This window comes from Euphorbia lathyris, chromosome 2, assembly GCF_963576675.1.
Source record: "Euphorbia lathyris chromosome 2, ddEupLath1.1, whole genome shotgun sequence".
Classification (NCBI taxonomy): Eukaryota; Viridiplantae; Streptophyta; class Magnoliopsida; order Malpighiales; family Euphorbiaceae; genus Euphorbia; species Euphorbia lathyris.
The window spans coordinates 114,696,528-114,717,445 of NC_088911.1; the positions used below are offsets into that span (position 1 = coordinate 114,696,528).

At 41.6% G+C, this 20,918-nt stretch overlaps 1 protein-coding gene across 2 annotated transcripts; it reads right to left on the reverse strand.

The window, feature by feature from the left end:
• Window positions 1-8,742: 8,742 nt before the first annotated feature.
• On the reverse strand, window positions 8,743-19,030 carry LOC136219564 (uncharacterized). Of its 2 annotated transcripts, XM_066007011.1 has the most exons (4): window positions 18,843-19,030; window positions 17,754-17,826; window positions 16,851-17,491; window positions 8,743-12,782 (listed from the first exon to the last, which is right to left on the reverse strand). In XM_066007011.1, the coding sequence occupies exon 4, from the start codon at window positions 12,640-12,642 to the stop codon at window positions 11,272-11,274; it is 1,371 nt and encodes a 456-aa protein (XP_065863083.1). In that variant the 5' UTR covers window positions 12,643-12,782; window positions 16,851-17,491; window positions 17,754-17,826; window positions 18,843-19,030; the 3' UTR covers window positions 8,743-11,271. The 2 variants fall into 2 exon arrangements, with proteins under 2 accessions (XP_065863083.1, XP_065863082.1); XM_066007010.1 differs by lacking the exon at window positions 17,754-17,826.
• Window positions 19,031-20,918: the final 1,888 nt, after the last annotated feature.

Below are 20,918 nucleotides of genomic sequence, written 5' to 3' on the forward strand. Positions count from 1 at the left end.
ATGGGCGACGCCCAAAAAAATTTGGGCGTCGCCCATTGTGGTTGGGCGGCCGCCCAACCTAGTGTTGGGCTACCGCCCAACTTTCGTTGGGCGATCGCCCAACGGCGTTGGGCGAGCGCCCAACCCTCGTCGGGCGTCCGCCCGACGCGTTGGGCGTTCGCCCGACGTGGTTGGGCGCCCGCCCGGCGACCCTCGGGGCGTGCCCCACGCCGTCGGACGCGTGCACTCCGTGGCCGCCGAGCGCGCGTTCCGCGCAGCCAGACGCTCGCACGTCGCGACCGCCGAACGCGCGCCTCACGCTGCCAGGCGCGTGCGCTCAACGGCCCATGAGGGCGCGCACCGCCAGCGGTCCCAAGCATTGCACGGACGCCGCGCGCACGTCTCGAGCCGTCAAGCGGGCGTTCGACCATCGTCGTCCGCGTGCGGGATGCCGTTGCGTGCCCGCGCCGTGCCGTCAATTTTCCTCCGCTTATTATTCTTTATATATTTTTCAAAACTTCCGGAATCAATCGCTTCGACCGTCTTGTTTTCAGGTTTTCGTCACAGGTCCTCCGACTCGGTGTCTACAGTTGCCCCTACTTTTCTATTTTGACAGTGATGTGTGTGTTTCGAAAACGTTTTTTTTGCTAACGTACACATGCAATGTAAAACATATAAAAGTAAAAGACACGTAACGAGTAGGAGGGAACATACCTGACCTTTGCGCTGCGCGCTCCGGCGTTGTTCTCTGACCTCTTCAGACTCTGCTTCGGGCTGCACCCTAATTCACGACTGCGGGGATAATGGCTAAACAACTACCCTATTTCAAGATTGCGGGGATAATGGCTAAATAGCTACCCTATTTGTGACTGCGGGGAGAATGGCTAAACAGCTACCCCATTTCAAGATTGCGGGGATAATGGCTAAACAGCTACCCTATTTCAAGATTGCGGGGATAATGGCTAAACAGCTACCCTATTTCAAGATTGCGGAGATAATGGCTAAACAGCTACCCCATTTCAAGATTGCGGGGATAATGGCTAAACAGCTACCCTATTTCAAGATTGCGGGGATAATGGCTAAACAGCTATCCCATTTCAAGATTGCGGGGATAATGGCTAAACAGCTACCCTATTTCAAGATTGCGGGGATAATGGCTAAACAACTACCCTATTTCAAGATTGCGGGGATAATGGCTAAACAGCTACCCTATTTCAAGATTGCGGGGATAATGGCTAAACAGCTACCCTATTTCAAGATCACGGGGATAATGGCTAAATAGCTACCCTGATTTGCGACTGTGGTGAAGATGGCTAAAAAGCAACTCCGGTCAGCGACCACGAGTCAGATGGCTAAAAAGCAACTCCGGTCTGCGACCAAGAGTCAAATGGCTCAAAAGCAACTTCGGTCTGCGACCGAGAGTCAAATGGCTCAAAAGCAACTTCGGTCCGCGACCGAGAGTCAAATGGCTCAAAAGCAACTTCGGTCCGCGACCGAGAGTCAAATGGCTAAAGAGCAACTCCGGTCTGCGACCGTGAGTCAAATGGCTAAAAAGAAACTCCAGTCTGCAGCCGTGAGTCAAATGGCTAAAAAGCAACTCCGGTCTGCAACCGTGAGTCAAATGGCTAAAAAGCGGGGGCTGCTTCTGGATTTTTTTATCACACTGTCGTCTGTATTTTCTCACTGGAGTTATTATCTCGAAGATTCGATGGGCACATGTCTTAGTCGGAAATGATATAGACTAATGATTGTTTTTCTGTTGACTGTCGTCTGTACTTTGACTGGTGTCACTGTTCTGTAAAAATTGGCTATTGTCTGGAGTTCATATCTTGACAGTATTGGTTGCTGTCTGAGAGAAATGCAGGCGGAAACGGACTGCAAATCGAAGGTCTGTGTACCTAGTAATTAATTATTTACTTTTTACATTTATGTCAAATCGTACTTTTTTCACTATTTACGGGAATGCCATTCCCTTTTCCTATATAAGGTGGTGGGGTTTCATTTCAACCCCACACCTTCTCTCTCCTCTTTCTCTCACTAGATTTCAATTTGGATTATTCTCGGGATGGAGTTAGATGAATGGGATGGCACCAGAGGCATGGACGAGGTTTACGTAAACCTGGATAGAGTGGATACCTTCCACGACCCTACGACACACTTGAGCAGGACACGCTGCAACGAGGTAAGTGGTTTCTCACTTTTATTTGATTTGAACTCTAGGCTTTAGCACTCCTATACGAACATGATTTGCATGCTAACTCTTAGACTGCCTTAGAGGACTTTCGCTAGAAAACGTGAATTCCTTTATTTACACGTAACACCTGTTTATTTTTATGAGAATGCGCGTTATATGCATGTGAATAGTGACACTACAAATTTATGCATGCTAACAGTAAAAACGATGTGAATAGTAAAAACGTGAATAGTGCACGTGAATAGTAAAAACGTGAATAGTGCACGTGAATAGTAAAACGTGAATAGTAAAAACGTAACTAATGCACGTGAATAGTAAAGCCTAATCTATGTTCCTCGTCACCTGTAGACGAGTTTGGATAAAAGAATTGACTAAACCTTACATAAATGATCCTACGGGAGAGATTTTTACAGAAAATTGGCCCTAATTGACCGGATGAACGAATACCTAGTTTTAACGCGTTCTTATCACTCATTTGCCTTAGGAGTTGTATTTAAATTTTCTTATCTTGTTCCTCTTTAGCTCATCGAGATTTCCGGGACCACTACCGAGGTTCTTTCATGGTATGATAGGCTGAGCGCCGCGGCGAGAGCCCGCGTGCAGGAGTTGGGCTTCGGACCCTTCATTGCAGCGCTGCCCCGCACCAACGGGGTGTGTGATCCCTTTGGCCTACGGGCCCTGTGTGAGCGGTGGGTTGACTCGACCCACACCTTCCACCTTTCCTTCGGGGAGATGACCATCTCGCCCCGAGATTTTTCATTATTGACCGGATTACGAGGGAGCAACACTCCCGTCCCTTTCCATTATGGCATGATGCGACCGCGGGTCGACCCTGCTAGGCTTGCCGCCTTGATAGGACCAGGAGTTCCTCTATGCGCCAAATCTACCCCGGCGAAGTTTATTTCGACTGCTAGCCTCTTGAGTAGACGGGACTTCTGTGAGACTGATGCTACTGATCTGGCGGTTCGTAGCTTCCTTGTATATGCTCTGAGTGAGACGATTTTCCGCACGAAGGGCGGAAAGGTACATGCGGGTCTCATCCAGGCCCTCAGTGATTTAGATGCCGCAGCTTCCTATGATTGGGCGGGGGCAGGCTTAGCTTTTCTCTACAAGTTTCTGGACCTGACTTGCCGGAAGCGCAAGGATTTCGGTGGTTACACCTTTGCTCTGCTGGTACGTGACGCCTTCTCGATTCGCCCGTCTTTGTTTTTTTTTCTTTCTCACACTCCTAGTCCTTGTTTATACCGCAGGTGTGGGCGTACGAGAGACGCATTCTTCCCAGTCGATCTCGACCTCGATTGAGAGCACAGAGGCCGCCTTTTATGGTTCGATGGAGAGATTTTGATCTGAGCGCTGAGAGGAGGCGGACAGTGCCATGGCTCCTAGATCGGATTGACTCACTAGTCCTCACACAGGTAGATTTCGCTTAGTCTCGCTAGACTTTGGCTTGAGTCTTTCTGACCCTTTTCTTTGTGCATATTTTTTAGATTAAGTTCAGGTGGGACGATCTTGACTTTGGTCCCGAGTATTCATACACATCGATGATCCAGGAGCAGCAGTGCGTGCTCACCGGCCCTTATGTGCGGGCGTGGTATTTGGGAGATCGAGGCATCACCGGAGTGAGTGATGTTCACTGGACGCCGGGGGAGATTCCCGTTTCCATGTTTGCTGTGCGGACTCTGCCCTTATCGACCATTCGTCGAGATCTGACCCGTCATTTTGTCGGTAGAGTGGTCTGGATTCACGCCGGGGGCCGCGAGCCTTATTTGTCCACTTTACTGAGCGCGAGGGATGCCCCGGCGGCAGCGATGGAGGTAGATCCGGTGGCGGACGTGTTTTCGAGAGAGGCGGTCGAGGCCGTCTTAGGTCAGGCGGAGGTTCCGGTAAGTGATTCCGCCCTCTTTTCATTTTATTCATGATATGCTCGGGGGTTTTATCGTGTGTTTTTTTTTGCTTTTTTGCAGGAGGGATCCTGGCGGAGTGCCCACCTATCTGATTTTTTCGACGGTACTCGGGCTCAAACACCGATGTGCGAGCAGCCCTATTTTGTCGGCGAGTCCTCCAGTGCAGCTCGACCGGAGAGGTCGTCCATAGGCGTGCCTATACCAGACTATGGGAGAGATTATGCTACGATCTGCTATGACGAGTCCGGGGCACCTTATGCGGGATTTGAGGCGGTCCCTCCTGTCTTCTCCTCGAGGATCCCGTTTGATCCCTCGGACGCTTCTCTGACCACGAGAGAGACCTGTACGGATTACGTGGGGCTGTCTGGTTATTTCCGAGACCGCCTCAGCTTGCGCTGTACCGATCACCTGGTATGTATCATTACTGTACTTTAGTGTAGTGAAATGTATGCATGTATGTATGATTTATGCTTTTGCCTATGCTGCCTTTTATCTGTTTTTTTTTTCTTTTTCTGTAGAGTGATCTGCATGCCCACGAGCGGAGACAGAGCGAGCTAGTGCGGGAAGCTGATGCCCGAGTTGGTCATGTGTATCAAGAGAGGAACGACCACTGGTCGGGGATGATGCGACGGGAGACTGAGGGTCGCCTTGCCGTCGAGGAGAGGGCGCGTGATGAATCGATCAGACGCCTTGCTGCAGAGGAGAGAGCACGAGCTGCTGACGAGAGAGTACGAGTTTCTGATGAGAGAGCGTGAGTTTTTTATGAGAGAGCGCGTGCTGCCGAGGAGGCACTATCTGCGGAGCGGGCATCCCACCTGAGAGATTTTGAGAACTATTGGGACTTCCCTCCGTATTAGGCTCGTTATGTATTGCTTTGTAGCTTTCATTATTGCTTTGTAGCTTTTATTAGAGTTTCCCCGATGTATAGCTGATGTATAGGGAGTGGGGTGGATAGTAGGTAGGCTTTTTGTGAAAAGTAGGATAGGAAATGTATAACCCGTGATTCATATTACCATGCATTCGGTAGATTATAATGATTCCAATCATTCTCGTCAAATATATTCATGCCTTTATTTATTTACAAACAACAGAAATACTTAGTCTCTTATACATTGTTTTTGTAATTGCTCAAGTTATAACTATTGTTACCAGGACCCGCCTTTCGGTTTTCGGATCCCGGCGATTTTTCTCCTCTCCTTTTACTATCCCGGAATTTTTAAATGAGTGCCCTTTTGGGTTTTCACCCATTGGGATTTCCCTTATTGTTGCATAGGTCGCCCTTTGCGGGTTTTCAACCTATCGGGAATTTTTCTTTATTTTTCTTTTTTTTTTTTACGAAAAGTATTTCTTAAGCCTATCCAGATTGGTAGGTTCGGAGAATTCCATGCCGTCCATTGTGGTTAACTTCACCGCTCCTTTGCTTAGTATCTTCTTCACGACGAATGGTCCTTCCCAGTTAGGCCTAAACTTGCCCCTAGGGTCGAGGTGCGTCACACGAATCTGTTTCAGCACCAAATCTCCTTCTTTGATAGGACTGGTCTTGACTTTTTTATTGAAAGCCCGAGCCATCCTTCTTTGATATAACTGTACATGGTAAAGGGCTTCCATCCTTTTCTCATCAACTAAAGCCAACTGCTCACATCGCCTCTTCACCCATTCCGTTTCGGGAATTTCTGCTTCCACCGCGATTCTCAACGATCGCTTTTCGATCTCAATCGGCAGGACTACTTCTGTTCCGTATACCAAGGAGAATGGCGTTGCCCCAGTCGAGGTTCTGACTGTCGTGCGATAAGCCCACAACGCGAGTGGGAGGTGCTCATGCCAGTTCCGATGTGATTCCACCGTCTTTACGAGGATCCTTTTAAGGTTCTTATTAGCTGCTTCTACTGCCCCATTAGCCTGTGGACGGTACGGAGAAGACCTATGATGATCAATGCCATATTCTCGGAAAAGATTCCTTACTTCCCCCTGAAACTGGACTCCGTTATCCGTGATCATGTGATGAGGCACTCCGAACCTGGTGATCAAGTGTTTTTCAATGAACTTTCTCATCTGCTTGGATCCCAGTTTGCTAAACGACTCTGCTTCTACCCATTTGGTGAAATAATCGATGGCGACTGCAATAAACTTGTGTCCATTTGAAGCATTAGGCCTTACTTCGCCGATGATGTCAATGCCCCAGGCAGCGAATGGCCAAATAGGTGCTAGCACATGTAGTTCCATGGCCGGAAGATGACTGCAATCGCCGTGGATTTGACAATCGTGACATTTCTTTGCATACTCGTTACAATCTTTTTCCATGGTGAGCCAATAGAAGCCTTGTCTGATAATTTTCTTAGCTAGTACTGCTCCTCCCATATGGGCTCCACAAATTCCCGAATGTACTGATTCCATTGCCTCGCGGGCTTCTCCCGCATCCAAGCATCTGAGTTGTAATCTATCAACGTGCCTTTTGTAAAGTAAGTCGTTGTGGATGACGAACTGACGAGCTAGCCTTCTAATCACAGCTTGATCCCTAGGTTCTGACTCTGCCGGATATGTCCCATCTTTCATGAAGTTCACGATATCGAAATACCACGGTTTTTCATCTGCCCCTAACAGCATTACATCCTCGTAGCATGGTTTGTGAGATCTCCTCAATATCAACGGTTTCGAGGCAAGATTCGGGGGTTGTCCCAAACTGACACCAAAGTGGCCAAGGCATCCGTCGCCTGGTTCTGTGCTCGAGGAATATGATAGAAACGGCATTCTTTGAATCTTTGTGCCAACCCTTCTAGCTGATCGAGGTACGGACGTAGTCTTTCTTCTCTTACCTCCCAGTTTCCTTGTGCCTGTTCGATGATCAACTTTGAGTCACCCCAAATTTCGACATATGATGCTCCCAATGCCGCTAATGACTCTAAGCCATAAATGCATGCTTCATATTCGGCCATATTATTGGTGAGAGGGAAGGATAACTTCTTGGCCATCGAGATTCTTTCTCCTTCCGGTGAGATAAGTAGTACTCCTACTCCGGCTCCATTCGAATTAACTGCTCCGTCGAAGAACATTTTCCATGGTATAACTTCAATTGCGTTTAAGTGCTCATCGGGGAAATCATAGCTTACTTCTTCCTCTTCTGCATTCAGGGGTTGGTTAGCCAGAAACTCTGCCACGGCCCTTCCTTTGATAACCTTCTTCGTCACATATTCAATGTCAAACTCGGATAAAAGCAACAACCATCTGGCTAACTTCCCCGTCAAGGATGGAGTTCGGTATAGATACTTCACGGGGTCCATCCGAGAAATAATGATCACTTTATACGATTGGAAATAGTGCCGCAGTTTCTTTGTCGACCACACCACTGCCACACATGTCTTTTCGATCATGTTGTACTTGAGCTCGTACTCCAGGAACTTCTTACTCAAATAATACACCGCGTGCTCCACACCGGTGTCTCCTTCTTGAGCCAACATTGCCCCAATAGATCGCTCCTCAATCGCTACATAGAGGAGAAGCGGCTTTCCCAGTTTAGGCGGTCTCAACACTAGCGGATTAGACAAGTAGCTCCGGACGCTCTCCAACGCTTGCTGACATTTATCATTCCAAATGGCGGGTTGGTCTTTCCTTAGCAACTTAAAGATTGGCTCGCAGATTGCGGTAAGTCTTGCTATGAACCGACTGATATACTGAACCTGCCCCAGAAACCCTATCACTTCCTTCTCATTTCTCGGCACCGGCATCTCTTGTATAGCCTTTACTTTATCAGGATCTACCTCGATTCCCTTATTTCCGATTACATAGCCTAAGATTTTTCCCGATGAAACGCCGAAAAAGCACTTCTTCGGGTTTAACCTCAGCTTGAATTCTGTAATTCGGGCCAAAAACTTCTCGAGCGCGGCAAAATGCCCTTCTCTTGTCTCTGATTTGACCATCATGTCATCCACATAAACTTCCACCTCCTTGTGTATCATATCATGGAACAGTGCTGTAGCCATTCGCTGGTAAGTTGCCCCGGCATTCTTCAAACCAAACGGCATTACCCTGTAACAGTATGTCCCCCACGCAGTTGTGAACGAGATTTTCGCTTTGTGCTTTTCGGCCATCTGAACTTGCATGTAGCCCATGAAATCGTCCACTTTCGTGTGTAAGACGCTTGACGCTGCACTGTCGATCAATACATCGATATGAGGCAATGCGAACTCATCCTTGGGGCATGCCTTGTTAAGATCTCTGTAATCAACGCACATCCTTACTTTGCCGTCCTTTTTTGCGATTGGCACCACATTCGCGACCCAAGGGGGATAGTCGATCACTTCGATGAATCCTACTTCTAACTGCTTCTTCACCTCCTCTCTGATCTTATCTGCCCATTCTGATCTCATACGTCGGAGCTTCTGCTTTACAGGCTTTGCTTCGGGATATGTTGGAATACGGTGAGTTACGATTGATTGATCAATTCCAGGCATGTCTTCGTATGTCCAAGCGAATACAATTTCGTATTTTTTAATTATTCTCTCAAATTCTTTTCTCTCTTCAATAGTTAATTCTTGAGCAATTTGTATAAGTTTAGGATTTTCATCCGTACCAAGATTGAAAGTTGACATTTCTATCGTATTGATTTCAAATGTAGGCATGTTATATGAATGAGAATGCATGGAATGATCATGATCGACATCAAGCAAGTAAGCAAAATCAGAATTCATTTCATTGATAGCATGGGTGATCACATCATCTGATTCAAACAAAGCAGTAATACAATTTTCATCATCAGGGTTCTCAGGCTCCTCATGAACCTTGGAGGTACTGGGATTTTCCACCGCTCCTCGCTTCAATGGTGATGACCTGCTCCTCGGCATTTAAATCCAGCATCATGATCTCCTCGACAAAGCAGCTCGCCTTTCCTTTGCCCCAGTCGGCAACATCATTGAAGATTTCGAACCCTGGCAGGATCTTCCCTTCCGTGCTAGTCCATGCCTCGGGGGTCCCTGAATATGCCTTCCCATGCCCCTCGCTCACAAAATACTTCCTCAAGCCTACTTTTCCTTCAGCACTCGCATTGGACGTACTTCCCTGCTTATATCCCAAACCCCTCCGGGTTTTCTGACTCTTAAAGTCCGGAAATTCTGGCAACCCCTGATGGTGTGCTCCTAAACCCATTCCTGGGATGAAACCTCCCTTCATCATCTTCACCACATCGGTGGTCATGCTGGACTCATAAATCCCGGAGACTTGGAATCCGGAGAAAAGCTGTGGCTCAATTCCCAATGCTGCCACCGAGCTTAATTTCTCAGCTCTGATCGTCACTATCTCCTCCCCGAAGGGGAACTTAATCATTTGGTGGAGCGTGGAGGGCACACCTCCTAACTTATGGAACCAAGGGCGTCCCAACAGCACAGCAAAAGTTACCGGGATATCCAACACCGTGAACTCAGTTTCTTCCTCGTGCGGCCCCACTTTCAACTTGGCCTTGAAGACTCCTTCAATGTACCTACGGCTGTCGTCATATGCTCTAATCACAGTTTCAGAGGCTGTCAGGTCTCCTCTCTCCACTCCCAGCTTCGACAAGAGTTTCAACGGACAAACATTAATGGCCGATCCATCATCGACCATCACACAACTAGTCTTCTTCCCGTTAATTTCTGCTCGGATATACAATGGCTTATTATGAGCCTTCCCCTCTTCTGGGAGATCTTCGTCAGTAAATGTGATCTCAGTCTTCTTTCGGGCCATAATTGCCCCTACTAGCGCTGCCGGCTCAGTATCGGTGGAAATAACCAAATTCTGCAACTCCTTCATCAGGTTCTCACGATGGTACTTAGAATGGCATAAAACTTCCCAGACCGTAGACTTAGCTTGCGTCTTCTTCAATTGCTCAAGAACTTGGTCATCGGGCTTAGGAGCCGACCCTTCTCCAATCTCAGTCTCTACCATTGGTGCCTTTCCCTCGGCCACACAACCTGATCTCGTCATTACCGCAATTTCCGGCTCATCATCCGATTCGTCCCAAATGTTAATAGGAACCCTTCGATTGGCATCCTCCTCGTCCGAGGAACTCTCCCAAATGTCCACGACCATTAAATCCATGACGTGAGGAACACTCGGATTCAGGAAAAAGGGATCCGCTGATCCATACAAAACCCAACCTATCAACTCATCATAGTCACGGAGGGACACCCGGCTCATCTTCCTTGCGGCCAACGGAATAGCACCTCGTTGTATGCACATAAGCTGCACCTTATCGCTCATTGTCTCATTACACTGCTCATAACGGTGCCTCCACCTTCTAGCATAATCCACAAAATGTTCCTCGGGGAATTGCCTAATCCTGTCCTAATCATCCAGGGATCCCGTCCATGGAATGTACATTTCATATCTCGCCACAAAGGCATTTTGGAGCGGTATCCAATGACCCATCTCCTCCCCTGATAGCCCCTGATACCACAATAAGGCTTCACCCATCAAGGTTTCCGGAAAATGTTCATGCAACTCACACTGCGGAAATCCGGCGTCATACATATGATTGCGAAATATCCTCGTATGCTCCACAGGATCCTGGTATCCACCATACCTAGGCATTCCTAACACCGCATCAGGTGTTTGCTAAGACGGGGAATCAGGAGTTTGCTCTGCTAGCATCCATACCGTATATTCCTTGATAAATCTCTTCGTCATAGCTGCCCAATCGGTCTTAACATACATCGGCAGGGACATGTACCACATCAGCGGTTCACCCATCAGTGAATTACAAAACAAGCTAGTGATCTCTTCTTCTTTAAAACTCAAAGCTGTCATAGCCGATAAGTAGAAGTGGTCGTGCTCCATAGGGTCCTTATTGCCGTTATATTTGCTCACCCTCGGCAATGGACGCTTGATGGGTCCAATCTGTATCGCAAAGCGCTCCGCAGTTTTATCTTCATCTCTCTGATACTTTTCTAGAAACAAATCCGACAACCGATCCCAATCGTGCTTGCAAGAGTCGGGTAATGAATGGAACCATTCCAAAGGCTCACCTACCAGCGAATGGTGGAACCACTGAGCAATCTCATCTACTCCGAAGGATTCAATGAACATGTCGTGCATATACTCACGCAAGTGCACTTCGGGATCCCTTCCTCCACTGAACAAACCCAAATTTGGCACGATAGTCCGAGACGACCCTTCACCGGTCTCTTCGGCACTATCCTTGTCATATGGTGCTCCACCATCTGATCCTTACTCCATTGGTTCATCCTCTTGTTCCTCACCCAAGAAGGACACATACAAACCATTTCCCACATTGCTTCTTTCGACGGAGTCCAACAACTCCTCTACATCTTCCTCAAAAGATTCCATCACCACAGTTTCCGTCAAACCAACTCCGATCACGCTTACCCTATGATTAGGCAATGTATTGCGCCTAACGGAAGGGTTTGCTGACGAAGGATCAGCTATCTTCTTCTCCTCAATCAAATCTTGGATTTCATGTTTCAGCCTCTCACAATTCTCAATCGTATGTCCATAACTGCTGTGGAACTCACAATACCCTCTAGCCTGAATCTGTGGAGTAGGTTGAGCTTTGTTATATGGGGTAAGGGCTTTTAACAATCCCTTCTTCTGCAGACGTTCAAAAACTTTCGCATAGGTCTGATCGAACTTGGCGAACCGCCTCTTTTCGATGGCATTAAGATCAACCACTTTCACTGCCGCAGATTCTGTACTCGCGCTAGGCCCTCCGGCACTATATCCAGACTTCGTCCACTTAGTATAAGCTTTCTTTGGCTCCCCATCTCCTTCGACAGTCAAGGCATAACTATACATCTGATTGAAATCTGTGAACGGCATATATCTCAACTCATTCTTAATATACGGCAACGTGTTGCCAACCACCATTCGGATCTGATCCTGCTCAAGCGGCTTCTGTTTCATGACCGCGACCTTAGCCCTCCATCTTTTCACAAAATCGGAAAAGGATTCCCTAGCCTGCTGCTTAGTACTCTCTAATTCTTTCAAAGTGACCTCCAGCATGGTGTTAAAGCTATACTGAGCGATGAATGACTTCGCCAACTCCTTCCAATCCTTCTTTGTCACCATTGGCAATGCATGGAACCATGTGAGGGCAGCCCCCTCCAGGTAGGTGTTAAACAGCCCCAAGACTTGATCCTCAGTCAGGATCGTGGGCTTCATTACCGCCACGTACTGATTCATATGAGCGGTGGGATCTCCAGTTCCATCGAACTTTTTCATGTCAGGGAGCCGGAATTTCAGAGGCAAAGCTGTTGCTGTCAAACAATTCTTCAAGTTATAGAAATCTTGACTCCCAGAGCTTCCTCCGCGCAAGTCCTGCACTTCCTGTGTGATGTGTTGCCTCCACTCCTCTTCCTTAGCTTTCTCCTTCTCTAACTGTTTTCGGACATAATCCTGATAATCCTCCTCATTCCCAAAGCGAGGGCCCTCGTTCACCTCATTCTCAGCACGCTTACTACCACTCTTGTTGTCCTTTAGCGCTAACTCAGCTAGTTGGGCCAAGATCGCGGCCAGCTGGTCGTTGATATTATTCACAGAATTCTCCAATTCAGCCACCTTCTCCTCGTCGGTTGCAGACATACTGACGGAAGACTGAGTATACTCGGATGAAGACAATTCAGAAGCCACAACTACTGATTCGGGACTGTCTACTCGCAACTGATCAAACTGTCTGACAAGCCGATTACTCTCGCGAAACCACAACCGCTTAATGATGACGTCTGCGCGAACGGTATCCATTAGTATGTATGCATGATTTTATATGCATGATTCGTGGTGTGTGCGTTTATTTATTTATGATTATAAGATAAGAAGAACAAACGTTAGTTCTAATTACACGTATCACAACATCTCTCTTCCACCCTTATTCCTCCACACACTCGTTGGTCCAGGTCTCTTTCCTAGGATTTTGGTTTTTGGCTCACATTGCGGTCCAGGGGACGCGTGATGCCGTCGATTATTGCGGGAAATTAAATCATCCATCAGACAATACAGTTCGTTTTGACGTATCCACGTTCGGTGACTAAGAAATCGACCAAGCGGATTGTCCTTTCGGAATAACTCGTCTTTTGTGCTTTCGCGAGACGCATTAATTCGGGTTTTGACTCCCTTTGAGCGCATCTCAGTTTTTAGACGTGGTACGAGTTATTCTTCTAGTCCAATCGTTCGTTATTGTCAATGATTCGTTCCCTTTTGTTCGCGTGGGTTCGTGTCTCGATTTTTGGATTACAACAGGATCTTTTAGATCTATCGAGGGACGTAACCACGTGTTTATTTAGTGATGGAATCACTTTTGGATTTTATTTTAGGGAACGGACTCATCGCGTAACGCGTTTGTTCTTAGCGTCGAGGATCCGTTTGCTCATTTTAGCTACGTGAAAAGACGGCGAGTCTTATTTTGAGCGCACGGTAACCTTTCGGCTAGCAACAGTTCGTTGTTCTTCCCAATCCACGGGATATATCATCTTAGTGTGGTTATAGAAAATCAATGTTTCTTTGAATCGCATGCTCATTCAAAGCGAGGACATCACCGTTCTCTTTCCTTTAGGCACGATTTAAGCAAACACGTACATCGGGCCATATTTCTTGCAGTTTTGGTAACGGTCGAAATGATCGAGTCGTTAATCAAAACCTGCAGTCTCGTCCATATGGCGCAATTATATGATTTGGCTTAATTCGGCTTCGAGATTTTAAACGGGGTATACACTCGTCCGAGGCACGTATTCAATGACATTGGTTTATTTTCTTTAACTACTCGCGGGATTAACATATATCGTAGATTTGGAATGATTTTTGGTCGTTTAGTTCATTTTTGTCTTTTTATTTTCTTAGTCACCTTTTGCGGACACGTCCATTTCTCTTAAGAATGACAAATGGCATAACGTAAAAGCTCGTCTTTTATTCGGAAGGGACGGGCTACTTGTGCGAAACTTTTCACGTTACAACAAGGTCGTTCGAAACAGAAATGTTCTTCGTTTTCGTTTCGTCGTGATCTCGTTTTATCCCGATTTATCTAAAGAATGTGAATAACGGCTACCGTTAATATAGTCTTTTGTATCGAAATATAACTATCCTTAACACCGAACCGATTCATACTAATACGTGCTTACGTCATAACGTATTTCCTGAACACGTGCCTTCGTCGGGACACCGAAAGGGACAAGGCGGGTCGCACATGTTCATTCATATGAGATGACTAAGTCGTCTTTAGTTCAAATCGTTTCGATGTTTTAGGGTAATTAGTATGTCGATTCATGAGTATATATTAACGCATCGTCTCATTTTCTTTACATAACTTAGGATTAGACACATATCATGGCGGTTTGAAAACACGAACTGATTCATTTATCACATCAAAAATAGTAACGGGTAATCCTATGGAAACTTCTAAGGCTACTATATGCTGACACGGCTGGCCGCGGGACCTCACAGGACCGCACAGATTCGCCCCTAACGAATGGATGGGGACCCTCTGGCGCCTTACTGTAAGGGGGAACTTACGCTAGCCTCTTTCGAGCGACGAATGGACTCTCGCTAGAGGTTTCGCGGAAATTACCCAAAGGGTTTGCAGTAAAATGATCCGTCCCCGTTAAGGGCTTAATACACGCCTTTCGGAATCAAATTTCTCGCTTCCCCAGCAGAGTCGCCACTTGTTAGACGAGGTGCCGCGGCCTAATCTCCCGGGCGGACCGGGGGGTGGACAACCTCATGGCGACGTAAGCGGTGATTGGCGCCGAAAGCAACCAATCGTGGAATCAAGCTGCTCGGCAGGACCGGAGCTCGGAGATATGGAAGAGTCGCCACCCACGAATGGGAAAATGAACACCGATCCCTTGCGGGAGACCGGTGTGGGTTCGGGAAACTTAGGTACGAGCCGAGAAGGCTAGCTCCTTTCCAGAGAAAGGCTACTAGGCACCCCGACATCGCCCGGTTATGAACCACCGGCCTCCTACTCAGCATGTTAGGCGATAACGGACTAATCGTATACTTCTTTAAGTTTAAAATTCATTTGAAACCCTTTTCTTTCTCTTTTTAGAAACCATTTTGAGCATATATTATTGAAAAGCCACATCAGTAAAGAATCACCCATTTATGTTTATACATACACAGAGAGGGGGGGGGGGGGGGGGAGGGGGGAAAGAAGTGATTTATTTACAACCGTATTTAAATGTTATGTTGTGTGTTTATTCTACGCTAACTTATTTCCCCAAAACGAGTTTATTTACATGGTTCGCACCTTAATCGCCGTTGGAACGATTTAGGTGCGTTTTAAAACCCCGTTTGATGAAGCTTACCCGAATCGCCGTTGGAACGACTCGCGTAATTGAAAACGTTAAAGTAAAAGCCTTTTAATAAGAAAACGTGGTTAAACATACAAGTCAATTTTATTTTGTACAAATTCATTAAGAAAGCGATTCAAAATCTCCATTATTAACAAAGAAAACGATTTTGATTACAATGTTCGCTTAATCCGTCGTTGGAACGGACTAAGGTTTTAAAACGTGGTGTTTTGAAGACGATTTGAAATATCCACCAAAATGACTCTATTTATCTACATTAGAGATCTAAGAAAGCTCATTAGCTTAAATAATTTAATTGAAAACTCTCTTTTTGTGATTTATTTTCCCCACTTATTTAATGGACTCTCTAACTATTATAATTACAATAAGACACTTATTTAAAGCAAGACTTATAATCAAACAAGGCCCATTTGAGACATGGACCCATGAATGGGCCCAAAAGAATAGAGAAAATAATTTAGACATATATATTTATACAAGTAAATAAAAAAGGAGGATATGAAAACCCAAAAATTAATATAAGAGGAACTTTATGTATGGAAATAATAGGTACTATATACTTATACTTTAAAAATGCTAAAACAATAAGTAAATCTTATGGATAAGAAAATAATATTTACCCAAAAATAACTTCCTTCAATAATCAACAAAATAACTCAAATGTTCCCAAAACTATACATATATATACATAATTAATATAGTTTAAATACCAAAAATGACATATACTAATATCCATCCATTATTTCTCAAAATATCAAATAACTAATATTTAAACATAGCCTAAGTTAATAAAAAGGAAATACTTATATATATTTATACTTATATTATAAAATAAAATAAAAATGATATACCAATATTCTAAAATAAATGTATATACTAAAATTCCAAAATAATTTGAAAAACATGTAGTACATAATTATATATATATATATACTAAGGATTAAAAGTCTAAAAGTTAAGAAAAAGGGACCGAAATGACATTTTTTACATTTTGGCAGATTTACCGACGGAAAATCCGTTTGGAAACAGCATTTAGTGACAGAATTGACAAATTACAGCAGCACTCCAATATTTTCCAGATTTATTCAAAAGCTTTAAATTAAATCTAATTCAATCGTTTTGGACTTCCGAACTACCAAAGATGGATCATAGTCGAAAACGGAAGTTCCTAAAACGATGTTTTTATTTTAAAACGTTATTTGGAAACCTCTTTTAAATTAAAAAAAACTTATAATTACAACATTTTCGATACCCGAACTACCTTTTTATCGGATCACGGTTCGTATTGGGATATCCAAAACGAGGTTTTTATTTTAAAACAAAACCGAATTTTATTTAACACGAAACGAAAATTAAATAAATACGCTAACTAAATAAAACGTGACAAAATAAATAAATAACTAAAGGAATAAGAACTATAGCATAAAAAAATAAATAGAAGGAGAGCATAAATTAAATAAAATAAAGAGTCTAGTCCTCGGATAATACCTTTAATTCGGTATCTGACAGTCGAAGCCGATTGATTCAACGAACCGCGAGCTCCCGTTTTTAATGAAAATTTAGTAAAAAATTTGAACTTGGGAAATTTGGAATTTTTGAGGAAAAAAATATTTTTCTCAAAAAATTCACCATCTCTCTCTAAAAATGTTTTTCTTAGAAATGTTAAGGTTAAATTTGAACCATTTTATACGTTAGGGGTAAATTTAGTCTTTATCCCTAAAAATTTATGGATGGATTTGTCAAAATGCGAAGATGGTTATAGTGTATTTGTAAAAGCAGATATTTCTAAAAACATGTAAACTAACTAATGTAATATGCACACATTTAGAGATTAAAAAATTACTTAAAAAAATTATATAGATAAAAATTATTGAAAAAAATTAGTAGTTAATAACTTAATATAGAAGATAAGTAGAGAATAACATCTTTAAAAAAAAAAAAAAAAGTACCCTTCAAAAACGAGATTAGAGAGTCATACATGTAGGTTATATGACAAACAGTAGTAGAAGCTGTGGTTGTGCAGGTGCACAGGACGGAAATATCGGATTCATTAATATTGCAATTTTTGCGAGAAAAGTAGCTTGGAATGTCCAAATTTAACCCCTCCATCACCGCTCTCACACCATTCGCTGTCCCAAAAATACAATATAAAAATAAAGGTGGGTAGAACCGAATCAAAAATTTAAAGACTGAAAAAACTGGATCAAATCAGATCAAATTATATTTTGGTTTAGTTCGATCCTAAGTTTTAAGCTAGTTTGGTTTTCGGTTCGGTTCAATCTAAAAACAGAACAAAACCAAATCGAAATACAATATATACTATTTTTAGTTTTAGGGTTTCAAATTAATTAAGTAATTATATATAGAAAAGAAGGGTTTGGTTATGCTTACTTGTTTTTAACAAAGTAAGCCTTTGTGTGTTTACACCATTGGATGAACTTTACATATATATAACGAGCTCAATCTATATAGAAAAGAAGAGTTTGGTTATGCTTACTTGCAGTGATCCATAAATATTCGAGCTTTCTTATAAGATTATAATTTTTATTTTTATTTTGTAAAGGTACCCACTATAAAAAAAAATGATCGATACACATTGTAATGTAATTAACTCAATAGTATGAGTAAATTAGGGAAAATTAATTGTATCATAAAATATATTATAACAAGTAAATCAATATATAATATATTAGTAATTTTAGATTGAATATATATTAACAATTTGGTTTAAGAAAAAAATTAAGATTATATAAAAATAATTATTAAAATTATATAATAATAATAATAATAATAATAAAACAAAACATATATAAAAAAAATAGGAATGATATCTATTTGGCTCTCCAAACTAAGGTGCTGTTTGATAAAACTGAAAATTAAGTTTTGAAAAAGTAAGTATTGAATTTTAAGTGCTGAATATTATAAGTGCTGAAAATATTGAATGATTTAATTTAAAAAAAAATATTAGTTGATAATGTTTAACTTAAAATGACAAGTTAAATATTTTGACTTATCAAAATAAGTGGTTTTTAACTTAATTAACTAATTTAAGTGGTGGAAAAACAATCATTATCAAACGCACTTAAATTAAATAAGTGCTTAACATTTTAATTTAAGTAATTAAGTGGTTTATCAAACAAGACCTAAATCATCAAAATCAAATAGAATCTTAAATTATCAAAATCATCAATCAAGTCCTTGAATTAAGCAAAAAATCATCAATTGAGTTCCTATTCTAAACAAAAATAATCAATTGAACGCTCATTGAAAATCATTTAGTTGAACAGTTTCAAACCCTTTTCTCCAAACTCACGTTGAACCAGTATAAAGATTAGTAATCATGTTTTCTGATTTTAGAATAAAATAAAGATTTAATTAATGATTTTTGTTTAGTTCAGAAACATAATTAGTAGATGTAATTCGTAATTGGTAATTTATATGATATGGTTTAGAAATAAGAAAAGAGATTATATTATATACCTTCGTCACAAGGCAAGCCTCCGGGAATAGAGCAATTGAAATCAGCAGAATAAGAACTACAGCGAGGATTGTGAATTGGACAACGTGACATAACATTCTCAGCGGCGGTGTAAAATAAAAAAATCCAAATAAGCTTTCTAATAATTTCCATCTGCTTGCTCCGACTTATAAAATTATTTTTATTTTGTCCGACATTTCATTTATAAGAATATAATATATAGTATGCATGCTTCATATATATGTACATTAATTAATTAATTATTGACCGTTACATTAAAGAATTGTATTCTTTTTCACTTTTTTCATTGCATTATCATTATTCGACAAGACAAATCAAATCACCTACGAATTTCTTTTAGTGCGAATGGTGGAGATAAAGAAAAAAAGAGAATGGTCTAAATAAAGATAAAGAAATGGAGTTCAAGTGAAACACGTGGTATACTTTATAATAACATCCACTAATATTTTAATCACATCACCGATAAAGTTAGATTCTAAATAAAATATGTAGTTTGAATAACCCCAATCTGTGGAGAATTTTAAAACTCGGATATCTTGAATTTCATTTTATTAATAAGGAGACTTCAGATTATTCAAACCGTTGATGAAATAATTTTTGGTCAAATAGTATTTTTATCATTTATTTTATTTTATTTTTCTACTTTTTTCTACATTTACCAATTTTTAAGTGACACATTATCACTATCTTTATCTATTCGTTCTCTCTCTCACTCTCTTTATTTATCTTTTCTTCTCTCTTTGGATTTATAATTCGTTGTTGTTGCACAAACAAAGTAACTACGAAATTACCAAACACATTAATATGGGAGCAACTTATGAAAAAAATATACTAAACTATTTACAGTTGAAAAATGAACCCTTTGTGATACTAGTCAAGTGGAGCAAAAGTAGGATAGTAATATTCAGTTTAGACTAAGGGCCTGTTTGGTTTAGCTGTTAGCTAATAGCTGTTGCAGTTGCTGTTAGCTGTTTACAATTGCAGCTTGCTGTTAGCTGTTTGCCGTTGCAGTAACCTGTTAGCTGTTGCTGTTAGCTGTTTAATTACTAGTGTTTGGTAAAATTATATTGAACTGTTGCTGTTCGGATTTAAAATGTCTAAAATGGATATGTTTTAAATTAATCAACGATGAAATTATAAAAGAAAAAATGTAAAAAAATGTCCATAACGTTTATAACTAGGAATAATTTTACTCTTAAGGTCTAAAACAGTGTAATTGTTAGGGGTAAAATTGTTTTTGGTTGCTAACATTAGGGATATAATTGCATAATTTTAGACGTTAAAAGTAAAATTGCTCTTGACTATAAATATCATGGGTATTTTTTTGCATCTTATCCTATTATAAAATAAAAAATGTGTTACACAACTCAATAAAAATAATCTATATAAAAAATAAAAAATTATTGAACGTAACAAAAACTTGTTCTTCCGGTAATTATATTGTGAAAATATAAATAATGTTAAAAAATAAACATATTTTGTAGAAATAAGAAGGATAATTTTGTTAATAACAGATAACTGCAAACAGCTGTTTATGAAAAGCCCCAAATAGAAGCTTTTCGTGAAACGCTCCAGAACGATGCAGTTTTTAGAGAAAATGTTAAACGATGTGGTTATATAAACCTAACCAAACGCTATATTTCTTGCGGTTTGGAATGAAACGCTAAATGCTCATTTGAAAAGCTGAAACAAACACCCTCTAAGTCTGTTGACCAAATCAGCTTAATAAAATAATTGTTGAAAATATAATTTATTTAAAGAATAAGGTGTAGAAATATTCTAGTGTTGCTATATTTGACTTGATTGATAATGACATCCACAAATATTTTGTCCACATTCGTGTAGCAAGTTAGATTGATATTAGATTGATAATAAATTATGTGATTTCACTCGTTTTTAAAAACACTTCTTGTTAACAATATCTAATCCTTTCTATCGCGACTGTCTTTTTTATTTATTAGATAAAGATGGAGATAAACAATGTGGCTTCAGTTAGGTTTTTTTTTTTTACACAATCTCATGTTATAAAACTTGATAAACGAGTACAGTTAAACCTC

What these genes read in the sequence shown, in the direction of transcription:
- LOC136219564 (XM_066007010.1), bottom strand. Translation starts at nt 12,642, where the DNA reads ATGTCTGCAACCGACGAGGAGAAGGTGGCTGAATTGGAGAATTCTGTG.